Source organism: Hirundo rustica, chromosome 4, assembly GCF_015227805.2.
Source record: "Hirundo rustica isolate bHirRus1 chromosome 4, bHirRus1.pri.v3, whole genome shotgun sequence".
NCBI lineage: Eukaryota > Metazoa > Chordata > Aves > Passeriformes > Hirundinidae > Hirundo > Hirundo rustica.
The window spans coordinates 46,852,692-46,876,743 of NC_053453.1; the positions used below are offsets into that span (position 1 = coordinate 46,852,692).

Sequence of the window (24,052 nt, forward strand, 5' to 3'; positions counted from 1 at the left end):
ATTTAATAATGTAAAAGTCATTTGGGGAAACTGCAGTGAAACCAGTCAGATAAGATAGGTGTATAAGATAGCTTACATATATTCCTTCTATGCTCATTTCTAGTTTACTTTATGAATCATGTAATGAATGTTTTCTCCTGATTAATGACCAAGCTTCCAAATTATTTTATATGAAACCGACACAAAACATAGCTTGATAAATATGACTCCAAATTCAGACAGGACTTGAAGCAAAACAGCTTGTGTGAATGTTCTTTGAATGCAACCTTTTGGTCTGAGTGCATGCCTAGGTGCTCATGGACATCAGCTCACACACTTCAAACCTTGGCCCTCAAGTTTTAGTGTTTGCTTTATATTTCACTGCCATATATTGATTAAAAATAAATAATATCACAGAATCACAGAATTTTTAGGTTGGAAGAGACCTTCAAGATCATCGAGTCCAACCCATCTCTAATACCTCAACTAGACCATGACACCAAGTGCCACATCCAGTCTTTTTTTAAACACTTCTAGGGATGGTGACTCTACCACCTCCCCAGGCAAGCCATTCCAGTACTTTATCACTCTTTTAGTGAAAAACTTTTTCCTAATATCCAGCCTATATCTCCCTTGTCGCAGCTTGAGACTGTGTCCTCTTGTTCTGTCCATTGTTACCTGAAGAAAGAGACCAACCCCCCCGCTGACCACAGCCACCCTTCAGGAAGTTGTAGAGAGTGATAAGGTCACCTCTGAGTCTCCTTTTCTCCAGGCTAAACAACCCCAGTTCCCTCAGTAGTTCTTCAATATGAACAGGTGAAATTAAAAAAGGAGCGTATCAGTTAATTCTTAAAAACGTTTTCTGGATTTCTCCAAAGGTAACATTCAATTTTCACTTGCATAGACCAGGGTGAGAGGAATAGGCAAGGAAAAAGAAAGATTTCTTATTTTATGTTTGACTTTCTCATTCTACATTCAGTCCTTTGCAGAGGTGGGTCAGCTTCCTCCATTTCAGAAGCCCTAATGAAGCCAGAACGTTGTGTTTAAATAATTTAAATCTTTCATTGTCTTATGATATAATATGGATCTTTTATGCATATGCTTAATGTATGACTATTAACATTCACCACTTCCAAATTTTCTAGAAATACGTAACAGAAATGAATTCAAATATTTTCTTACTTTTGAGCTGAATGGGGATCATCTGCCTTGAATATGTAAAATAAAGTGTTTTTGTGCAGTAAATGGAACACTCTAGACTCTGAGTTTTCACCTTTTACTTCACTGACTGTGAATCCAAGTAAAGGCTGGCTCTCTAATGCTGCCACATCCTATGTAACAGGGAAAAAAAGGAAAAAAAATACAAAATTAGAGCTTGTAAGATATTCTAAGGCATGCATTTAGACTTCATACACCATACCACTGCAGCAGGCAATACAACAAATTGTTATAAATAGACACACACAGAATACCACTTTTCATATCCTCCATGCATGAGACAGGGGGCAGGAAATAAAACCTCGCAGACTTCAACATTGCTGATCCTCTTTTCGTTTCCCTGATAGCATCTACCTTGGCTTTCACTGCATGGTCCATTCATGGCTGGGCGAGGACTTCTCGTATCAGCAGATCAGCCACCACCTGGCAGCAGCCCAGAGGCCCTTCAAGCCCAGTGCTCTCTCCAGCAAACTCAGAAGTGAAGTGGAATGCTATTAACTGCACTGAGTATGCTAAAAGGAGGAGCTACAGAGGCAACTTGTGTTCTCAAGCACTAAAGTAATTTCCAAATCTTTAAATGGCTAAACTTGTCTCACTTTCTTTTGCTGGAAATTAACAGGATAGAGGAAAACAAGGTTGTTGAGTGTTCACAAATAGTTGACTAGAAAATACCCTTCCTCATTTAGCTCGTTACTTTTTTTTTTTTTTAAAATTTTTAAATACTCGTCTTTTTTATTGATGAATACAGTACACAGCATTATTGGGGGGGGGGGGGGGGGGGGAAGTATTTTTATCCTGTGCAAATTCCTAGTGTTTTGTAACTAGGCAAGCTCCTGCAATGCTTATGAATAAAAGAAAAAAAAGAAATAGCCAACCCCTCCCCCAAATTTATATAAACACTGACATATCAGGTGAAGACTTTGGTAATTGCCTCTATAGTGAAACAAAAGTGTCCTGTGACAGCAGCATTTGATATTGGAAGAGACCCATGTAAGGCTGAGCAATCTGTTTTACTGTCTCAGATCTTCATACCACTAACAGGTGATTTCTTTACCATTGATCTTTCCATCACTTGGAACAAATATAAGTAGCTTATGTGGCCAAGGCAACATTGCACCTTCCCTTTAGACTCTTTAAATAATGACCCCTGGAATGGCTCACCAAGATGAAAACTAAGGACAGACATTCCTTAGTATAAGAAAATAAGAAAAAATTAATTTTGTGACTGTGAACTGCAAACTGAAGCTACTCTGTAAGGCTGATACCTTAGAGAAAACAAAAGAAAATTTAAGGTGACTGTCACAGACTTTGCTCTTTTTTTACCTCTGCCGAAGTTTCTTTTGCAAAGGCCAGGAGAGACACGATGCTCTGAAATGATTTTCTAATTGATGCAAAAGTAATTGTTTTCTACATAAACGTTTAAGCTATATTTAGAACTACTTGGTTTTTTGGTGGCTTTTTTTTTTGGTGGTGGTTTTCTGTTGTTGTTTTTTGTGTTTGGTTTTTGTTTTGTTTTGTTTTTGTTTTGTTTTTTGGTTTTGTTGTTTTGTTGTTGTTTTAGTATTGCCAGTGCTGTAGTGGAAATAACATCACAGGTTTTGGACATAATTCAGGAGTTCTAAAATAAAGGTTGGCAGGAACAACCCAGGAACAAATCTAAACACAAACCAGGAAATAACTAGAGTGGGGGTGGTGTGGAGTGAAGAAGGGTAATTTTTTTACATGGCCAGGACAGGTTGGGCCTTACCTTTTGAAAGAAAGTGAGGGATTGCAATACCTTAAAACAGAGGCTTTGGATATTTTGCTCTTGAAAGCTAGTAGTAAACTAAAGCACACAATACAAAACCCTGAAGCCCAAGATCAATACATCCATATATGTTACAAAACATTCTAAGATGCAAAAAACCTACATCCTCAGCATATATTGGGATATCATATATACACACCATATATATATATATATGTATGTATGTATGTATATGTTAGAGATTATTCCACACTGCGATAGGACTACACATTCTAAATAAAAAAAGCAAATGCCATAAGATGCATTTCTTTTATATCAAATAACAACTCCGGGCTGAAGACAACAGTTTTAGAAGTAAAGAGATCTGCAGAACAAGATAGTTCAAGATGCATTTATAACGGTTGCCTTTGGCACTAGTACACTGTGATGCATGCACACAGATCCCCCATGTATTCAACTGACTCAGAACATACCTACAACTAAGCAATGGTGTGCAGTGCAGAGGTACTCAAAGCTAGATCTGGAATCAGAAACAGCGTAGCTATATCAATGTACTATGGCATCAAGCTCACTGGGCCTTTTCAAAATACTGACTCACAATCAGATCAAATACTACAAGGTGATTTAATTTTATACTTTTTTTCCTAGATCATAAGAATAAACAACTTTGTTACAAAGGCAGCATTATCATTGGATATTTAATTTCTAATATGTGGCCTCTTACCTCACTAGCAGCATATGTGTATAGCACCTTATTTTTTATAACAAACCACAGGTGTTTCCATGGTTTCTTACTGCCTTTAGATCTGTGTAGGTAGCCACTCATTGTAGAGTCTTCTGTATTTGCTGAAACCTGAAAAGGAAAAACAAAATTAATCAACAAACCATAGTACGGCTTTTTTCTCTTTTCTTTTCTTTTTTTAATAAAAAAAACAGATTTTCAGAATTCTGCCTGTCAGAGACTGAAATTCTTACCTGATCTCAGGTTAATATTGCTAACTAACTCAGGTGGATGAAAGAAAAATTATTTTACCTGCTACCATCTATCTAGTCTGGAAGAGAGGCTTCCAGCTGGATACAACAGGACAAGAGAGAGCTGAAACACTGAGGAAGACATACAGCTGGAGAACACACATTTCTATACAAGAAGAACCATAGAATCACAGAGTGGTTTGGCTTGGAAGGGACCTTAAAGATCATCTCATTCCAACTCCCCTGTCATGGGCAGGGACACCTTCCCTGTGAGCCTGGATGGCTCAAAGCCACATCTAGTCCAGTCTTGAACACTTCCAGGGGTGGAGAGTCCACAACTTCTTTGGGTAACCCGTTCCAGTTCCTTACCACCCTTATAGTGAAGAATTTCTTCCTGTATCTAACCTAAACCTATCCCCCTTCAATTTATGAAGGGTCCCCCTTGTCCTATCACTACATATCCTTGTAAAAAGTCCTTCTTCAGCTTTCCTGTAGGCCCCTCTTCTGCTACTGGAAGGCTGCTCCAAAATCTCCCTGAAGCCTTCTCTTCTCCAGACTGAACAAGCCCAAGTCTCTTGGCCTGTTCTATCAGGAGAGGTTCTCCAGCCTTCCCTCAACTTAGTAGCCCTCCTCTAGACTCATTCCAGCAGGTCCATGTCCTTATTATGTTGGGGACCCCAGAGTTGTACTGCAGGTGGGGTCACACTAGAGCAGAGGCACAGAATTCCCTCCCTCACCCTGCTGGCCATGCTGCTTTGCATGCAGCTCAGGACACAGGTGGTTTTTTGGGCTGCAAGTGCACATTGCCGATTTACGTTGATCTTTTCACCCACAAACAGCCCCAGCTCTTTCTCCCCAGGGCTGGCATCATTCCATTCTCCACTCAGTCTGTACTTATGCTTGGGATTTCCCTGACAAACACACAGTACTTGGTACTTGGCCTTGTTGAATTTTGTGAGGTTCACATAGACCAATCTGTCATGCCTATCCAGGTCCCTCTGGATGGCATCCCTTCCCAATGATGTGTCGACTGCAACACACAGCTTGGTGTCATCAGCAAACCTGCTGAAAAATCACTTCCTCCCATTCCCAAGACCTACAGTAAGTAGGTGTCACGGGTTAACACAGCTTGGTTTTTAGTTAAAGGAGAAACAGCTCCCTGTAACCCTGTAAGGACCTGTTAATTTGCTGTGGAAAGGACAGGGACCTATCAGAGGCCAATTTTTAGATACTGACATATTGTTTAGCCACTGAGGAAGCTGGGTGCGACTTTGGGAATACACATACAAAGCTATGACTGTGTCCGAGCAGAGGAGCAGGTAACAGTTGGCCCCCAGAAGCCACTCCATGGAGGGGCCCGGGCTGGCCAGGCCCACCGCTCCTCCCTGTTTGCGGGGAGCTGGCCCCGGCCTGGCTGTGCCCTGCAGCTGCGGCTGCGGGGAAGGGGAAGCCACAGCTGTTAAATACCCTGCGCTAAAGCCGCGGCCCGGGAGGCACGGCTAGACCTGCCTGGGCCCCAGCAGCTGCCCACGCCACCAGCCTGGGCCGAGAGCGATGTCCCTCTGGGCCCCAGGGAGCAGCTTCGAGGCCGGGATGGGTCAGGCCCGCCCCGATTGTCACCGAGGGGTGGGCAGGATGCATCCACCAGCCAGGCCGTTCTGAGATCCCTCGGCAAGAGTTCTCTTCCCCCATCCCAGCGGCTTTGAAAATCCTAGAGGCTGCCGCCTGGCAGAGATTACATGACCACCGCAGGCCCTGGGCAAGATATTAACTCTTTCCTTACACAGATAAACTTGCGGAACACTGCTCCTTCTCTGAGTGAGAGGAAAGGGACAGAGTGAACCATGGAGAGACACTGCATGAGATGGAAGTCAGTGAAGGGAGAGTGTTAAGTCCTAAGTGGGAGAAAGGATTGAGGAGTTGCCTCGTTTAGGCTGGACTTCTCTTATGAGCCATATTAATGAACTGTAATATATTAGAATATCCCTTTAAACCATGGGAAAATAATGCATTTTGGGGAGATGTTTATTCAAATTTGTGGATTTGAGCAAAGGTATCTGTAATTGATGGAGTGAATATTGAATTAGTAGCGATGATCCTGTGATCCCATTAGATGTTTGAACAGAGAGAGATGAGATCACTCTGTGCCAGTGAAGAAGTGTAAAGAGATCTCTGTTTCATGAGACAAAGAAAATCCTTTGCCTTTGGAATTGCTTATCTTTAAAATGACACCCCAAAGCGTCCGTGACCCATATGCAGTTGTGGGAAAGCTACTAAGGGGAGGGGAATTCACAGTTTGCAGAGTTTTTTTCCAGGCGGCTGCAGATTCGTGACATGGGATCTACTAAGGGGACTGTTTCTTGTAGCGATGTCTCCATGGAAGTTCTAAGACAGACTCCTCTCCCTAAGAACTGATAAAAGATTATCTTTAAATGGTGAAACTGACTGAAAATCACAGGCTTTGTCTCTATGTTGTCAATGGGAAAGTGAACAGCTTGTGGGTGGAGGAGAAGTGTTTTTGAAAGTTTCATTTTGATTCTCATTCCTTTCTTTTAGTGTGTGTTACTAAATCTATCTTTATACCTTTAAGTTTGGGCCTGCTTTGCTTTCCTCCTGATCCTATCTCACAGAGGGGAAAGAGAGTAAACATTCAAACCACTACAGTAGGGTTTCACTCTAATTTTCCTAATCATAAGCCAAGAGCTGATTTGGTGTAGGAGTCTTGTCATTGACTGTTGGTACAGTGATGAATCACAATTCAGGGAAACACAGGGAAGCAAGAAAGAAATTACAATTTTAACTATAGTTCTGAATCACAGTCTCACAGGTGTTTATGCAGATTACACAATGCTTCATGTTAGTGTCCCTGCCTATTTAAAACTAAGGCCCAAACTTCAGAGACACATTTTGATTTTTGATTCTAGATAAGATGGTTAAAATAAGGATTTTTTTTCCTACTCTTAATATTGATGATATAATAGCAACAAAACACCACTTTTGACCAATAGAACACTTACTTCTTTGAGGGCTGCTGGAATTTTTTTTGGCTTTCTTCCAGAGGGAATACTTTGTAATACTGTAGACAAGGCACTTGATGGAGATTTATGGTTGACTGGGGATCCGCTCTTAGGTGTGCACTGGTTATCTAAAATGCACAGGATGAATATATTGATTTCATGTCACAGATGACTAAACACAGGCAATTCATTCTTGGACTTTTCTTATTAAAAACAGCTGTCATTTTTATTCAGATTACAAGGTTACAATAGTAACACCTAATCATGTTAAATTCAGCACTGAATTAACTTCTTGGTGTTATCATCAACACCATGACTTAGAATTCCCCCAAATCACAGTCTTACTAAAAAAAACTCAAGAAGTTTAAAACTAAACAAATTGGTCTTGTTTGTTTTCAAAGTCTGCTTTCTGGGTGTTGAACTGCCTTTTCTCATAAAGAGGGTGATAATTAAGTCTTAAAAATCACAGCAGTTTTTTACGGCTGTCCTCTATGTTGACTGTACTTTATCTTTCATTTCTCTACATCTGTTAATTTGTCAGCCTTGTTCAACAGGGATGCTCCTCTTCCTGCACACTTCTGGACGTTCCCATCTCCCAGCATGTGCTTTTTCCACTGCCACAGGCAGTTACTTCATCTCTCTTGCAAGACTTCTGCAACACTTCACCTCTTCAAAACCCCTTTTTCTAGCAACACCCACCACTTTTTTTTACAGCTGCACTTGGAATGAGTGGTGTCATGAAGTCTGCTTCTAGAGTTGGCCCTGAACTTGGTGAGGCTCTGAAATAATGAGAAGAGCAGGAGAGCAATGTGATTGCCAGCTGTACTGCACCTGCTCCCCAGCACTTTTCCCATCTTCAGGCAGTTGCAATTGCCTGCAGCACAGCAGCCTCTAGTGCCCAGTGCAGACACCTGCAGGTGGTTCAGACTGGACCTCCCATCATCGCAGCCTCCCACTGTCCTTTCCAGGGTTATCTATCCATGCTGCCTTCCTGTGAGAAATGTCACTGGGATCCATAGCTTTATTATTTCACCGAGCACCACAGATTTCCTGATACCCTAGAGAACTCATGTCGCACTGGAGCCTCTGCCATGGGAAGGGCAGAAAGCTCTTTCAGTCTGTTTACAGCTCAATCGTGTACTTTATACTCGAGTATTTCAGCTTAATTCACAGCAAGTCTTGTGAGATGAGACTGGATTCCCACCTCACTGGGAGGTTCTTCCATTGATTTTATAATTGTTTCTGCAGAATGACAGGAAGCTTCTTCAAAAAGATGTACTAGAGTTTTCTTAGGATGAGGATAATAACCCTGGTCCTCCAAATGTTATTACCATTAGGCTATCCAGCCATTGCTTTCCTCTAGGAACCACATTCTCTGAAAGCATTTCAATGAAAACTGCTCTAGCTGTGGTGTTTTGTGTTGAATTCCGTATTGCTAGTGTTCAGTAGGCAATGGTTAGGAGTTTTCTTTCAGAACTGAGGTACAGATATGCAAAATCCATGAATTCCATCTGAGCTGAGGCTTGAGACCAGTTTATAGACCTTAAGAGACTCAGCTTCAGAAAGATTAAAGCCTATGTCTCTACAGAGTCCCAGAACTTCAGCCATCTCAGCAGCTTCGCTGGTAAAAATTAAGTTTACAGACATACAAGTAACAGAGTGTAACCATACACATGAACCCCTGGGAGGTCAGGATAAACTGCAAGGACTCTAATGTACACTTGTACCCTGTGATTAATGAAAAACAATGTAACACTTGTTATCTCAGAAGGAAAGTAGCCTAAGCTACTTGTCATTACTGTAGGGTAAAGACACACATTTCTGGAAGGAAGAGCCAATGTATTGCAAATTCATTTCCTGGCTTGCTCCACAGGAGATTGTGTGGTTTAGAATCTCAGTTGTCTATCATTTTTCAGGCACAAGCAGAATTAAGTGTTTGAACCCAGCAGTAAAGATAAGGCCCGCACATACCATGTTATAAAGGCCACAAAAGTAAGACAGTTTGTGAAGGTTTTATTTACCTTGCTTTTGTAGCTCCCTAAAGCAATGATCACATACTCTGGCTGGCTGGTTTTTCATGTAGTCTAAGCCATGTTTGTTTGATGAACAAGCTTGACAGACAATCTGGAAACAGATAGAAACAAGGTAAAAGCATTACTGTACATGATGTGCACCAGTAAATCACCCAATACCCAAAGACATTAATTTCAGAACTTTTAAGCCCATAAAAACCTGAAATAGGTACTATTTTACACTGCAAATGTTTTAAGATCTTGGCTAATTCCCATATCTTTATGCTCAATATGCTGTCCTTTCCTCCTCTAAATGATAAAAATTTGAATATTTTAAAAAACCCCAGTGAATTAGGAGTCAGTAAACTAACATTAATAATCTATCAAAATCAGAACAAGCCTACTGCGTTACTGAACTGTTTCAATCATAAATTTTTTGAAATAGCTAAAAAGCTATTGCTCTCTTGATGAGTTTTTTACAACACAGATGGCTCAACTGCATTACATTCTAATTTTGTATTCCTACTGGATTAAAACAAGAAAGAAAAAGTTTTTTAGATATAGCTTTCATAAGTGTAAAATATAAAAGAAGGTTGGTACTAACTTAAAATCAAAAATCCTTATTTTTCTTATGAAAATTAGTGAGGAAGATACTTCTTCATTTCAGCTAACATTTGTGGGTATTATGTAATTGCAAAATAACCAACATGTAGCATGTTGAAGTTTGAATACTGGTCTGTCATAACACTTCTCCAAAAAAACCAGACCCCAGCCCCCAAACCACCAACCCAAACATCTTGGTTCTAACCCACATTATTGTATCATAGTACAGTATTGCTTAGAAGAGTAGCTGGGGTGGTAAGGCTCCACCTGAATGTCACAGAAGGAACTTGAATGACCAACTGAAAATGTAACCACAAAATCACCCAACCTTCCCGCATGCCCTGCAGTGGTGCCTTCTCCATGTCAGTGTGAATTCACTCGTACAGATCATGCACATCGTGGCTCTCGTGTCAGGGATCCAGATGGGAGCCTTTGATCCCAGAGGACTATCTTCTTCCTGTTTCTCTGGATCTGCCTGAGAGAACATAGGCACAATATCGTTACATTCAGTGAGAAGTAACACTAATATTCATCAGTGATTATAGGATAATGCTAATGGTGTTGGAAAGCCTTCTCTGATAAATTGTCATGGTCTTAAATGTTATCTACTCTTCCATCAGTGACCATTATAATGCAAGCCTGACAAAAGAGATGCATTTAATGATTTTTCAAGTTTTACCAGCCCACTTGGATCAATAGCTGCTTATTTTAATACTTTTTGATTTCATCTTTCTGTGCACAAGGCTACAGAGAGAACTGTGAAAGCTGATTTGGCTTTTTTTGAAGAAAATAATTTTAAATTTATGAAGCAGATAACTATGAAATATTCTGTTCTACCATCTGTTCAATTATTTACCATCATGCTTTATTATTTGTCATGGAATACCTCTTGTTTTGCTAAGAACTTTTGAAGAAACTTTGTATTAAAAAGGGAACAAACCAATAACAATGGTGGGATATACCTCTTCAAGACTTTTGCTCGGATTAAATGTGATTCTCTTTTTTGTATATTCTTCAATCGACTTGGAGATAGCTTCTAACCACTCATCTCTTTCTGTAGCAGAACTGTTGGAGTAAAAACCCACAAAAGCAATTTATTATTATTTACATTCTAAGAAGGAAATGTTGATTAGAATTCCACTAGCATTATTACACATTGGAGTAACTCTCCTGCAATTTCAGTTTATAAAATGTCTACAACTCCTACTGCAACTGGCATTATTTTTTAACTTTTGGCATGGTGTTATTTATGTTGACTAATACTAAAAAGACTTCTTTGTCTGTTGTTGTCATGTGGATTTCTTTCTTCCCTTCCCTCCTTCCAAAATTCCTGTGATTCTTTCAAGGCTTGTCTGTCATCACTTCCCCCTCCCCCCCAGACCTTTGAATAGCCTGAATACTACTTGTTTAAATGATGCTCCCAGAACAAAGACATGGGCATGTAAAGACATGGGCCTTCCATCTTGAAGGCAACCTGAAATTTCAACAAGCTTTTTTTCTCCCCACTTCCTTCTGTCTCAGAGTGCAGTTTGTTATAGCCAGGCCTGTGAAACTCCAAGCTTCTGTCAGATAAAAACACAGTGACTCTTCTCCTGCCTTGTGCTCCTATTTGCTCCTACTAGGTCATGCTACTTTCAAATAATATTTTTTTTCCCAAAACATTTTCATTGGATGAGCTAACTCAAAGAGACAGGTAAGCTTAGTCCATCTCTTTATCCCACAGCTGGTGGATCACTAATCAAGTGCAAGGAAAGCATTAGGCTGAAGTGGCACAGCACAAGGAGTACCTGGCACAGCAGGACCCTGCAGCTATACTGTGTTATGTGCAGCACTAAAACACCTCCTCTGTCCATGGGCACAACACCATCTTCATAAATCTATGCTGTTCCTTCTGCAAAGGGCAGCCTACTGTCCTTTCTTTCAGCCACTAGATCTTATTTTCACTCTTGTGCCAGAACACACACAGTTATGCAACGGGCTGGATTGGGAAACAAATCCATATTAAAGCAAGCCATCAACCTGCCCTTCCTCTGGATCAATTTACAGACTAGGTTCATCACACAACTGAACAACTACTTGTGCCAGCAACACAGAGAAGAGTCTGAGGAAGGATGAAGCAGCTTTGCAGCAGAGGAACAGCTAGACTGTTTAAGATGCCATGCCAGCTTAAAAAAGGCTTCTAAAATTTAAACAAGAATCCACTCCCAACATTTTTTTCCATACCTCACTTTTTAATCGATATCAAATAAATTAACTTGTTTAAACCAAGGAATTGAGCACAAATATATAGAAAGGAAAGTTAGGGAAGAGGTGAGCAATGACTTACACGAATGAGATGTCTAATGCCAATCATTATTTGATAGTTTTATAAGTGAATTTGGAAGATTTTATCATCTTTTGACCTTTAAGGAAAATATTTTGAATGGGGGGTTTGAATGGGATGAAACTGAGTGCTATACAGAATCAGAGAGGACAAATCTGACAAAATAAACACACAGGAAGCCTGTGAGGCACAAGCTAACAACAACAACAAAAAAAAATCTAGCACACACAGCAAAAAAATCAGAACAAAAGGAGAGGAAATAAGATACGTGCAAGGGCAAAGCAATGCATTAGTGTCTGTCCCAACATCTCACATTCTGAGTGTAACATTTTGCTCAGTCTATTTACCTTTGCTTCCTCATCTGTAAACAACTGGTCTGCATTAACTATGTAATATTCATAACTGTAATCAACTTTGGCTCTTTCAAAATCTGGTTACATTTAATTAGATTCCTGTAACTGTATTAGTTAATTAAATTGAAAGTTGGCACAGGTTTTGGAGATCATGCACCACCACACCCTCATCATGAGGGGACTGCTCCATTGCAGCGGCTTGCACAATGAGTTACAGGTTTACACCCTAATATTTCACCAGGAACCTCGTGCTTGGTAGGTTTGCTAGTGGTAGCCTTTAGGATTGTTTGGAATCCTTCAGAACGAAAGAGCAAAGGTGGTGCCACTGGCAATGGAATTGATGTAATGGTTTGCTGCAGCAAAATTGGCAGTTTCTTCCGCTGTCACTCCAGTCCTCCCCCACAGCTGCCCAGCCCTATGGCTTCTCCTGCTGCAGGTCCAGTATTTGTTGCATCCTTCCAAAAGTGATTTTGTTTACTAAAATTGCAGGAGTTTCTTGGGTTTTTTAAACATTATTATTTTTATTTATTTATTTAAAATTTAACATCACAGTAGAAAACCTCAAATGGATTACAGAGAACCCCAGTAATGGCTGCTACTGAAAAATGCATGTCCTGGGGGCACACATCCAGCTGCTCAGTGGAGCTAAACAGCTCAGTGGCCCCAGGAGGGCACTGGGGAAGCATGTCCCTCTTGTTTCCAGGATCAGAGCTGTAGGGTATCTCTCCGAGCTGAACCAGTCTTGCCTGACCATCCTTAGGTAGGATAGGAAGAGATGCAGCTCCATCTGCCTGGAATAGCTCTTCATCAACTTTATTGAAGGGCCACACTGTGTCAGGCTGGCATGACTGCTGCTGCCAGGACCAAAGCTTTACTTCTGTACAGTGCTGTATTATGCAGATGCACTAACTTGTTTTTCTGATGAAGAGATTTCTAGTACAATACTGCATTGCACTATGAAAAACAGTTCACATTCCTACAGACATCCCAGGAAAACTGAAACCTCAACCCAGACTAGATAAAGCAGAATACTAAAGCAGTCAGTGAAACTAAACCTGAAGTGACAAAGACTCTTATCTAGGAATTAATCTATATTTGTTATTAACTGGCCTGCTTTTTATTACTAGCAATTTTTCACCAGCTTAATTTTTCACTTCCCTGTCTCTGCTCCCAGGATCATTTCAGAATCTCTAGTGTACACTCCAGAGATTTCAAATAATAATGCTTATTATTTGAAAAAACCCATGGAAGTGAAATTTGTCTCCAGTGTCTTTAAGACTAATTTGAACAGTTTTGAAATTAAGGTGGGGTTTTTTTACCATATATTACTTATATGAAAGGGTGTAAGAATGAGGCATCATTCAAAGGAAGATACAGCCTGGGTTGAAAAGATATGAATTATCTTCACATTTAGAATATTTATCAATAGGAACAACATAGTTGATTGGGAAAATTATACACAAGCACCTGTTGCTGGTAGTGTTTTTCAGTTGCTTCCCTCCTACACCACAACAGGCCCAGTTCTGGTGACAGACAGAAAACAATCTGAAAACTGCCATTTACATCTGGAGCCTCCAGCACCTCCTTCATGCCATGCAAATGCAACCTCTGTCTGTCCCTGCTCTGTAGGGCTCCTGCACATGCATGGCTTCCAGCAAGTATAAAAGTAACAGAGCTGAATGCTCCCCAAAGATGCAACATCAACAACACAAAAACAAAAAAAAAGCAAATTGTAGCAGCCTCAGTTGGTAATATGAGGTTAATTCCAGCAATTTCAAGGTTAAGACAAAAGCATATCACAAACTATGCCAAATTTGATGAGCATGTTATATATAGGAGTTTTCCCCTATGGACCAGCACATCTTTCCCAGGAGTTAATCTTCATCTACCACTTAATCAGTTCATCAAAAAGACTAGTCTATTCTGTTCTGTGGAAAATAGGTAGCTTGTATGTTAAGATGATAACATTTTCAGAAGTTCCAATTCTTCTTTTACATTTTTTTAAAACAACTGAATTCAAAGTGAAACACTGTTTCAAGTCAAGTAGAGATAAATCCTCATTGCCTGCTGCCATCCCCTGAATGCCTTCATGAGTCTGTGTGACATGCAGTCATCCCTCTGTGCACCTAAGCAGCACAGAGCTGTTCATATTACACTGGAGCAGAACCATACCCTAAACTGTGAAATGCATTTTTTTTTTCCCCAGTGTGCAGATGACCTATAGGACACGTTTAAATTTGTTAAAGAAATACAGAATTACCCATTTCAAGGGTGTTGTTATAAATAACTACTGCTCTGACAATTGAGCTACTTCCTTCGGCTTCTTTGACAACGTTAATCTTGGTCTACCCCTCAGCTACAGATACTGCTATGTTTGTGCATTCTCATGTCAGTATTTACAAGGTCACACAAAGAACAGCAGTCTGCTCTTGCTCAGCTTTGCTAAATAAAAGAGAAAACATGTCTTTCTTCATTGGTATCAGCACTGCCACAGATGTCAGAACACATAAAACTTCAACTCGAGCACTGTAAAAACAACAATCCACAAAAACAGACCTTTGCTAAAGGCATCTCAGGGAAGGTGACCATAGCTGCCTGGGCTTAGTAACCATATATCCTTTTGCTGTTACTTAGAGAATTTGGTAATATAGAGCATATCAGTAACTTTAGAAGAATAAAAAAATACTGAAAAAGGCTAAAATTAATTAAATTGAAACCCTCTCAAGGAAAGGCATTGCAAGGGTAGTATTTCAATTTACTTGAAGGTGCAATTAAGGTGAAAAAGAAGAACCAAACAATGGTTTTATTCACTCTGATTTACTGAATCCCCCTATTCTGTAATCACTCTAGCCAAGAGTAACTTTTCATTACATTAAGCTCAAAACAAGCTCTAAAAAGCTTGTGTGGCTTGTTTGAAAACATATAGTTTTACAATCACTGTTAATTTGAAAGGCTTACCTCGCTGAAAGAATGAAGGATCTCTCTACGCTTTCAATGTTCAGTTCATTCTGATATGCTTCCTGGGTTGGCTTCTTAACCTTCAGCCGAGAGAGAAAACTTCACATTCAGACTGAAATGGTACTTTTGTCATTGCTTTAATTTTAATTCCTGTAAAATCTCTTACATTTTTATTGCAGAAGGGGAACACTGCAGAGAACCTACTCAGAAACAGGAAATCATATACCAGTCTAAAGGGCCCAGCTACACTAAGATTACATGCAGCCCATCCTTTTATTTCACTGGCCCTCATCAAACATTGGAGATATACAGGGGATTGAAGCTCAAGAGCTGTCAGACACCTTTCATACAGGTCCAGTCATGTTGCCCCCTCAGCATCTCCTGCAACTGGACCAAAAAAAAAAAAAAATAAAAGGCATTGCTGCTGCTGCAGGATGAGATGCAGCCCACTGGTGTACCCCAGAATGGGCAAGAGCTACACAATTCTGCTGATTCTTCTGAGCTACCAAATTTCAAACATAAGGGGGCTTAAAAGTCAAGAGTGGGTCTGAGCCACCACAAGACATCTGCTGGCGAAAGAGATTTTGTAGCTCTGCTTGCAAAACTTTGGACCTGAGTGCCAAATCTGCACTGCAACTGGACTTGGTGATTTTTTCTGACAGCACTGGAGACAATGATTCCCAAGGCAATGATTTGTTGTTCCCATTAACTGTCAAGTCAGTGACTGAATCATTATATGGCATGCATGTCCCTTATCATTACCCAGTGGAGCTCAAGGCTTAACTTTGATGCTTTTCACAAGGGCTCAGGGAGAAAAGCTGTATCTTCCTTCACAGTTAGCAAATCTCTATAAACCACAGAGAACTGATCCACCAGGTTCTTATCAGGCAAAGATGCCTCATCTCTGAGTGTCAGCAATAAAAAGCAGTTAAAAGGCAAAAGTGAGGAAGTTTAAACAAAATACAATACAAAAATAAGTTGGCAGACTGTTCCAGAGTACAACAATACTGGGTGAAATGCAGCCAAGCTGAACCTGTGGCAACAGAATATTTAGGAAAACCTAGATAGCAATCCCATAGGCCACATTACACAAGTTAAGCCTGTAGGATTGCTCTGGAACATAAGCATATTTAATATCTCTTGCCAACAGTAAACACAGTTGTGTTCTTAAAATTTCAAGGCCTGAGTTTAGGTAAATTTGGAGAAAGGCTCACTTTAACAACAGACTCACCTTCATTCCCGCCAATGACAGCATGTTGTTGAGTTTATACATCCCTGACTGAACTGGAGTAGTATACAACAGGGCATCATTAAACTGTAATACAGAATGCTTTTTACTGACTAAAGTTTGTTAAAAGACTTAATTTCAGATAATTTCAGATACATTTTACTGGAAGCTCAGAACTCCTACAGCACTGAGATAACTGTCCAGAAGGGTATCCTCTACTTCCTATTATTCCACTTAGAATCCAAGAAACATTTTCATGTATGAATTTAGATAACAATAGGTATCTATTTATACCCTTCTTGTGTGTATCTATTTATACCCTTCTTGTGTAAATATACATTTGGCACATGAGTAAACAGTGCATAGATGTCAAAGAACAGGCTGTCAAAGGGACAAACATGTTTCTCTTTATTATTATTATTATTATTATACACAGGTATATAATATAGCAAACAACTTTAACAAGATATTAGAATTAACCATTCAAACAAATCAAAGCAATCCAGCAACCAGGAGATGGCAGAATGGATTATCAATTTATAAAGACAAACTTAACCATAACTTGTGAATTTTACCAGTTTATAGTGCATCTACTGTTTTTTTTCCTGTTCTACCAGACTTGTATTCGTTCAGTGCACTTACTGAACAATAACTAAGACTTTTTTATTTTCTGTGCTCTTCAACTCATGGATCCAAACTTAATTTACAACTTCATAAACTTCATTTACAACTTCATACACAAATACCAAAACCTGATGTGTCTCATAAGTTTTTGCTATGTGATTCTTTGGAAAATAACCAAATGGTTCAAATTATTACTAAATTTTCACAACAGATAAATGGAAAAATACCTGTGTCTAATGATATGAATGCTACCCTGTACCATTTCTATATAAGAAAAACCCCAAACCAAATAATCAAACCTTGTCTGATAAAACAAAACGGAGAAAATCCAAGATAGAGACACTGAAATTAGCAATATCTCATTTGTGAAGCTTGAGATAGCACTACATTTTTGAGAGTACTTCCATAACTGGTATAATACACAATCCAGGACTGCCTAGGGAACTATTTCTTCATATTAGGGTAACTGCAAGACAGAATTCAGACAGGACTGTGGACCAATAATGCCATAAATTACAGGATAACAGCTGCTTTACTGTCTGAATAGAAGAGATAAACAAAGGGTTCAAGTGGAAACAGAAAATTCAGAGATACACAGAAGTTTCAAAACAAAGCAGTAGGAGAGACAGGAAGAGAACCCAGTACTTAACTTCCACCCAGTGCTTTGCTCAGGATGCACGTGGGCTCCTGCAAGGGGAAGGAGAGAGGACGGCGAGTGGGGGAGAAGGAGAGGGGAGGAGGGAGACGGGAGGAAGGAAAGGAGTGAGGAAGTGCTGCAGTAGCAGTGACAACAGTTCTAAGTTTTAAGATCCAGTACTGCCAAGAGGGATGGAGTAACTGTGCTGGCTTCCACAGTACCACAGATAATGTCTCCTCATAAAAGCTTACAGATTTTAAGTGAGCATTGTTCAAACTAGTACATTTTAGTGAGAAGCGGTTTTCAGTTAAAATTAATGCATATGCACAGATAATATCTCTGCATTAGAACTGACTCAATAGAACAGCAACAATTAGTAATTTTTTCCTGCTACCTGTAGTTACTAGTTATATTTGCAGTGCAATATTTTAACCACTAAAAGCTACACTAGGATAAGGCACATAGCAACATACATAACATCTTACCAGAAAAAACATTCTTGGCTGCATGACCTTCCGTGATAACTTCATCAGTGTTCCCTCTTTCAAAAAAACCTAGTAAATTAAGACAAGAAATGCAAAACTTAGGTTCTTAGGGTACAAGCCATACAAATGAGCTGATTTTTTAATAATTATTATTATTATTATTATTATTGTTGTTGTTGTTGTTGTTATTATTACTATTATTATTCCTATTACACTAGAAGTGCTGCACAAGTTTTGGTATTCAGAGTTCCCCTTCTGAGAAAAGCTGTTTATCCTTAGGTTTCTCTAGAAGTGAGTGTGGATGACTGCATTAGTTTTCCATGCTGCATGTGAAACCATGAAAAATACAGGGTTAAGTGTGAGGACAAAAACCTGCCTACAAGATCTGGCAAGGAATCATATTCTAAAAATTCTAAGTTTCTGTCAGATAAACATCTAAAAAAACCCCATACATATGGAGTGGCAGTATTCATTTGACTGTTAGAACCCAATAATGAAGCAATGGACCAATTTTCTTCTTCCAGTCAGTCTATGCTTGCATACCATCTTCACTTTCACTGCACTTTCACTGCAATCTGCTGAATGCCATGTGGGGCACTTACTCTTCCTGGCTGTACAATCTCATGGTGTCCATTTAAACTGTATTGGATCTGCATGAGTTTCTGAAAGTTATCCTATGAGGGAAAAAAGCAGAAGGTAAGTACTTGCCTTTGCATTCATGATTTATTTTAAGGAACAAAAGAAAAAAAAAGGGAGAAAGTGAGAGAGAGAAAGACAGAAAGCTTTAATCAATCAGTTTCATAAGGCAAAAATACTTACTCCCTGCTTCATGATGTCATTGGCATGGTTTGCAACTTCTATGACAACAGCTAAAGCATCTGAAAGATGAAGGAATGTTATTTTGGTTATACAGACCAGTTAGCACAGGTATAATGTAAAGCACAGATACCATATTGCATTTCCACATCATTCCAAGTTTGAAGGATCTTATTGTACAGTCACTGCATTCAGGAGCACTTCCCAAAAATCCCAGTCTTTGGATCATGGTTTAGTAAGTATGCCATAGCAAGTCATTGCTTCAACCCACAGTGTTAATTATTTCTTACAGCTACTCAAAACCGTCTATAGGCCAAGTTAAATTCCAGTTTCTCGCACAACAAATTACTTACTATACTTATATTGGAAAAGTTAACAACATTTTAACAGAGACTCTGTAGGGACCAAGTTTTGGCCATGTTACCTAAATGTCATCACTGCCATTCATGGAAGACTACCTAGATTTTTTTTTTTTCCCCCCATTTCTTTGCCATTTCTGTCTTCTGCCTTTAGTTTTGCTGCCCCTCAAAATAACAGTAAAGTTCAAATTTCTAAATTTCAAACTTGTAATACCAAAAGAAAAATATATCTCTGGGAAAAAAAGTTACCAAATATGAGCAATTTTATTAAGTACTGATATTTAATAACCAGCAATTCAACTGTAAAATATCCTAAGGTGTAGGTTCAAAAAGCAGTTGCATAAAATGATTATGTGAACACAGTGAGTGTTCAGTCCAAGGATCCATCCCATACAAGGATCTTATCCAAAAACCTGCAATTTACTTAGGTAGAAAAAAGACACTTAACAAAAAGCTAGAACTGCTCTGACAAAGTGTAATCTTGAAAGCATTTAGTACCTTCTGAGTACATGAATTACAGTCAAGCATTTCAAAGAAAGGAATAAATTTGGTTAAAAGTCCACAGAGAAGCCTACCAAACCAGGTAAAACCAAGGCCTTGGGGTTTTTTTCCTAGATAATCATTAGAGTATTAGTACTGTAGAGTGCATATATTTCCCTTATTGTTGACTCATATTCAGAAAGGAAGTATGTTAAAAGACAGAGCTTTCTGAACTGAAAGGTTCAGAAGAACATGAAGCCATATAAGAAACTAAACAGTCATGAACAAAAAGCTCCTCCTAAGCCAATTCAAAGAGAATTTTTGTAGAAGAATGTCATGAACCAAGGCGATGCAAGCACAGAGTCAAACAGGTAAAATACATAGCACATATCATGCATTTGATCAAAATTTAAGTTTGGCTATAGATGTCATGGTATCAAGCAAGCCTGCTGAAATATAGTGGTGGTCTCTTTCTAGAAAACGTTGGAGCTGCTTCAGGCAAAACCCTCCTCAGCTCCCATCCACGAGAAAAAAGATGAAGGGAAACGTGGGAAGACAAGAATGAGTACCTGATTCTCTCTGTTTTACTTTCCTTCATCTCTCAGTTACTATATATATTAAAACCTTAAAACTATATTCATTGACTTCAAGAAAGATTGAAGAATTTTAGAGAAAATTATAAAATTTGCTAGCTATTGAAGGGAAAGTTCCAGGATCTCAGGACTATACAGCCAAGACTAAAAGAATCTAAACAACATAAAATAATCTATAGGGTCAAAGTCCATAAACAAAGCGCTTTTTGGCAGGGAAGAGCATTCCACTTATACCACTTAGTTGAAGTAATGTATTCAAATGAAGGTCAGCAACAAGAATTGTGCTATTTGGGTTTTTTTCCAAGAGTACTAATCACAACCAAACTTAGTCTCCCTCTCCACTCCTCCCCTTCACTCCCAGGCCCTGCAGTGGAATTAAACAACTAAGCAAAGTCAGAAGTAAGTCAAACTTAATTACTACAAGAAAGATCTTGGTGACTAAAGATTAGATTTTCTTTTCTTACCCAAGTTCTAAGATGGACTACCAAATATGTCAAATGGCAAATTGACACTTAATTGTTGATATAACTTATCTTCAGCTTCTATCTTTGATATAATAAGGGAGAGAAAAACACTGTGAAAAATATAACTACGAAAAACAGAGAAGCTGGAGAAACCATAAAAATGTGAATTATATATTTAGGTTGCTCTCTTTTCAAGTGGTCAACTATTTAATATGCGGTGCAAGTATCATTTTGTTCACAGCCATAAGGAGTGCAAGATGAACTTTTCTGTCTCTTGAAAAGGCACCAGTTAAAATATTTTTGGCTTGTATCTTCAACATACTCAAATATGTCTAAATGTCCTAAGAAATATATTTACTTATATATTTCACGGTATTGTACCAGCAGACAAAGCAAACTTGGCTCAGTACATTGAAGGTATTAATTTATTGAAGTTCAATCAACTATATATGCACAAGCCTTCTAAAGGTAAGGGACTTGCACAAATGTGACAGGATCTCATGCAAATGAAATGGAAACATCGTCTGGGTTTTTTGCATTTTTTTGCACTGCTGAGGCACACTCGTAAGAAGGAAACAGCCTGAATATGCATTGCATTGATATGCTCAAGTAAAACCACCTTAATCCTGCACTACTATGAAATGCGTGGTCTTGTCCTCTCTATCACAAACTACTTCTCATTTCCTCTGATCTCCTTTATCCCCACATGCAGGCAAACCTGTTTAAGTAACTTGTGTTTGTGCAGCTTCTGACAAGTCAAACTGGAGAACTACTCAGGTTAAATATTACCCATGGCAGCTCCTTGATCTTGCTCACTTCCGCCACATGGATGCTTCTCCTGGCACAAAGAGAGAGGAGGAGGCCAGAAAGCTCATAGCTGGAGAAAGCAGGCTGCCTATTAAAGGTCTACAGATGCAAGGGACTGTCTCTTTCAATGGCAGTGCCTAAAATATCTGTTTAAACTGCCTGTGGAGCTTCACTCATCTCGTGGTTTCAACTCAAGTGTGAGCTGATATGACTGCCAGCTCCAAACTTTTTTGTAACATAAGCTTGCAATCTTTTAGTATTTCTCCTGAGAAACTTAAAAGTAAATAGAAAACACTTCTATTACTGACTTAGCATTTTGCATTTAAAATCTGGAAACATTGGTATATAAGGTGTTATTTCTTTAAAGAGACATTTACCTTGAGTATCCCTATAGTCTGCAGATTCTTCTAAAAGATTCTTTAAATAATCTGTATAAAGAAAAAAATAATATAGAGATAGTTTTGTTAAATAAATAAAGAACACCAGAAAGTAGTAAACCCCATCTTTTTACTGGAAATCAGCTGTTCAGATCTACTACTTAATCAACAAAGATGTACTATTTTGTCTTTTAAATCTGTCAAGGTAATAACAAAGTGAAAACTAGCCTTTCCATAATGAAAGTATATCAGCAAAGAGATAGATTACTGAAACAGTGGTCTTCTCCAGTGAAATGGGATATATTGTATACATTATTCCAGAAAAAAACAAGCAAGTGAAAAATTAGTAATTACTTGCAATCATTTACATTTAAGCTGACACAAAAACTTTTGAAGATTACAGATATTTGTCTGAACACCTAAACTAGTCTATAGAAGCTAATAAAAATAGTAGTCCATTATGGAAGATCTGATAATGATTAAATTTTTCAGTAATAAAAACAATAGACTTCCTTCAATGTTCAAATAGGCATTTTCTGGTTTCAATGACACGTAATTTAACCAAGAGATGGCACCCTCGATCCATTAAAGTTTTGGTAGCTTTAAAATCTATTTTACTTCGATAAAATTAACTCCAAATGTATGACTATACAAGAAAACATCCCCCTCGAGTTTCCATTCCCTGGTTGAGTGTCTAGTTCATCAAAAAGTGCAATACCCTGTGAAAGATTAATATATATCCTCAGTAAAACCTCAACCATCTACTCTCTATAAGCTTTGACCTCCTTAAAATGAAAATAAACCAGAACAGAAAGATATTCCAAGAGATATACATTAGATTGATAAAAGCAGCAAATACTGATTTATAATTACCTTTTAAATGAAGTATTAATATTCTGGCAGATCTAATGAAAACTAATTACATGTAATGTAGCAAGCATTCAATTTTAGCTTCTCAGTTGTACAAGCTTCATGTAGGAGAGAAATAATTCAACTCCCATATGCTTGCCCTACCCAAATTCATTCTTTCATTCAAAAAGGATCAGGAGCCAATTGTTCCTGCCTTCATAAGATGTCTTGCTTCATGCATGCCCCTCAGAGACCATTCAGTGCATGGTAATCTTTTCCTTATGCACAAAATTAAAAGGGAATTATGAAACATGTTTCTGCAGTAGAACTGCTACGAAGAGTGAAAGAACTTGTCACAATTAATTAAAGCTTTGAGAAAAACAGAACTACAGGAAGAGAAACATTTGGCACCGACATTTTATTGTTTGGCAGAGACCTAAGGGAGGATCCAAGGGAGAAGCATGAAGAGCAGGTTGGGGTGCAGGAAGAGGAACTGGCTGGGAGGCAGGGAGGGAGCTCTGGGAAGCATGATTGGCTGGGCCATCGGAACACTCACAGCTTTCTGCTCTCCTCAGAGTTCTGATCATTAGCAGGCTTTGGTTAACACGTGATTTTTTTAAGACAAGTCTGACCTGGCACCAAAACTTCTCCTGCTGTACTACATCAATATTGTATCCTTCACATCCCTCAAAATCTCGTGCTGTAGTATCTACCCGCCATTCCAATGCAATATTTAGGTAGCCATATATTCCATTTAAAAAAAGATAATCTTGCTTCACCTTGGGTTATTCTGGTAAGATGCTTGTATGAGGGGGAAAACAAAATTAACAGGAGGTATTTTGAAAGCAACTGAGAAGAGTTCATGCTGGGTTTAACTTGGTTTAAGCTGGAGGAACCTATCACAGATACAACACCAGTTGCCCTCTCGTGCCCTGCCTGTGCATAGATGGTCTCTCACACTGGAGCTGTGGCATATCGCTGAGGCAGAGCACTCTTTGGACTCCACCATTAAGCCTACAAATTAAAGCTTTACAATTGCAACTTGCTCTTCATTGGAGCCAGCACAAAAGACTCCAGTGGGAATCTTCCAGTATAAAAAATGAGTACATGTGGCTCATAAAGAAATACAGCTCCCAAACCACACACTCACC

The 24,052-nt window shown here is 38.9% G+C and overlaps 1 protein-coding gene across 1 annotated transcript in view; it reads right to left on the reverse strand.

Annotated features, from left to right (window-relative positions):
* The window catches only part of FGD6 (FYVE, RhoGEF and PH domain containing 6), an 81,842-nt gene that overhangs the window by 4,676 nt on the left and 53,114 nt on the right, over window positions 1–24,052 (reverse strand). The window contains exons 9-20 of the mRNA XM_040061531.2: window positions 22,053–22,103; window positions 18,976–19,034; window positions 18,759–18,830; window positions 18,157–18,225; window positions 16,414–16,497; window positions 15,183–15,262; window positions 10,511–10,613; window positions 9,877–10,023; window positions 8,955–9,057; window positions 6,934–7,061; window positions 3,669–3,797; window positions 1,162–1,310 (exon numbers count right to left, since the gene is read on the reverse strand). Coding sequence (XP_039917465.1) covers window positions 1,162–1,310; window positions 3,669–3,797; window positions 6,934–7,061; window positions 8,955–9,057; window positions 9,877–10,023; window positions 10,511–10,613; window positions 15,183–15,262; window positions 16,414–16,497; window positions 18,157–18,225; window positions 18,759–18,830; window positions 18,976–19,034; window positions 22,053–22,103 — 1,174 coding nt within the window. The remainder of the gene's footprint in view (window positions 1–1,161; window positions 1,311–3,668; window positions 3,798–6,933; window positions 7,062–8,954; window positions 9,058–9,876; window positions 10,024–10,510; window positions 10,614–15,182; window positions 15,263–16,413; window positions 16,498–18,156; window positions 18,226–18,758; window positions 18,831–18,975; window positions 19,035–22,052; window positions 22,104–24,052) is intronic.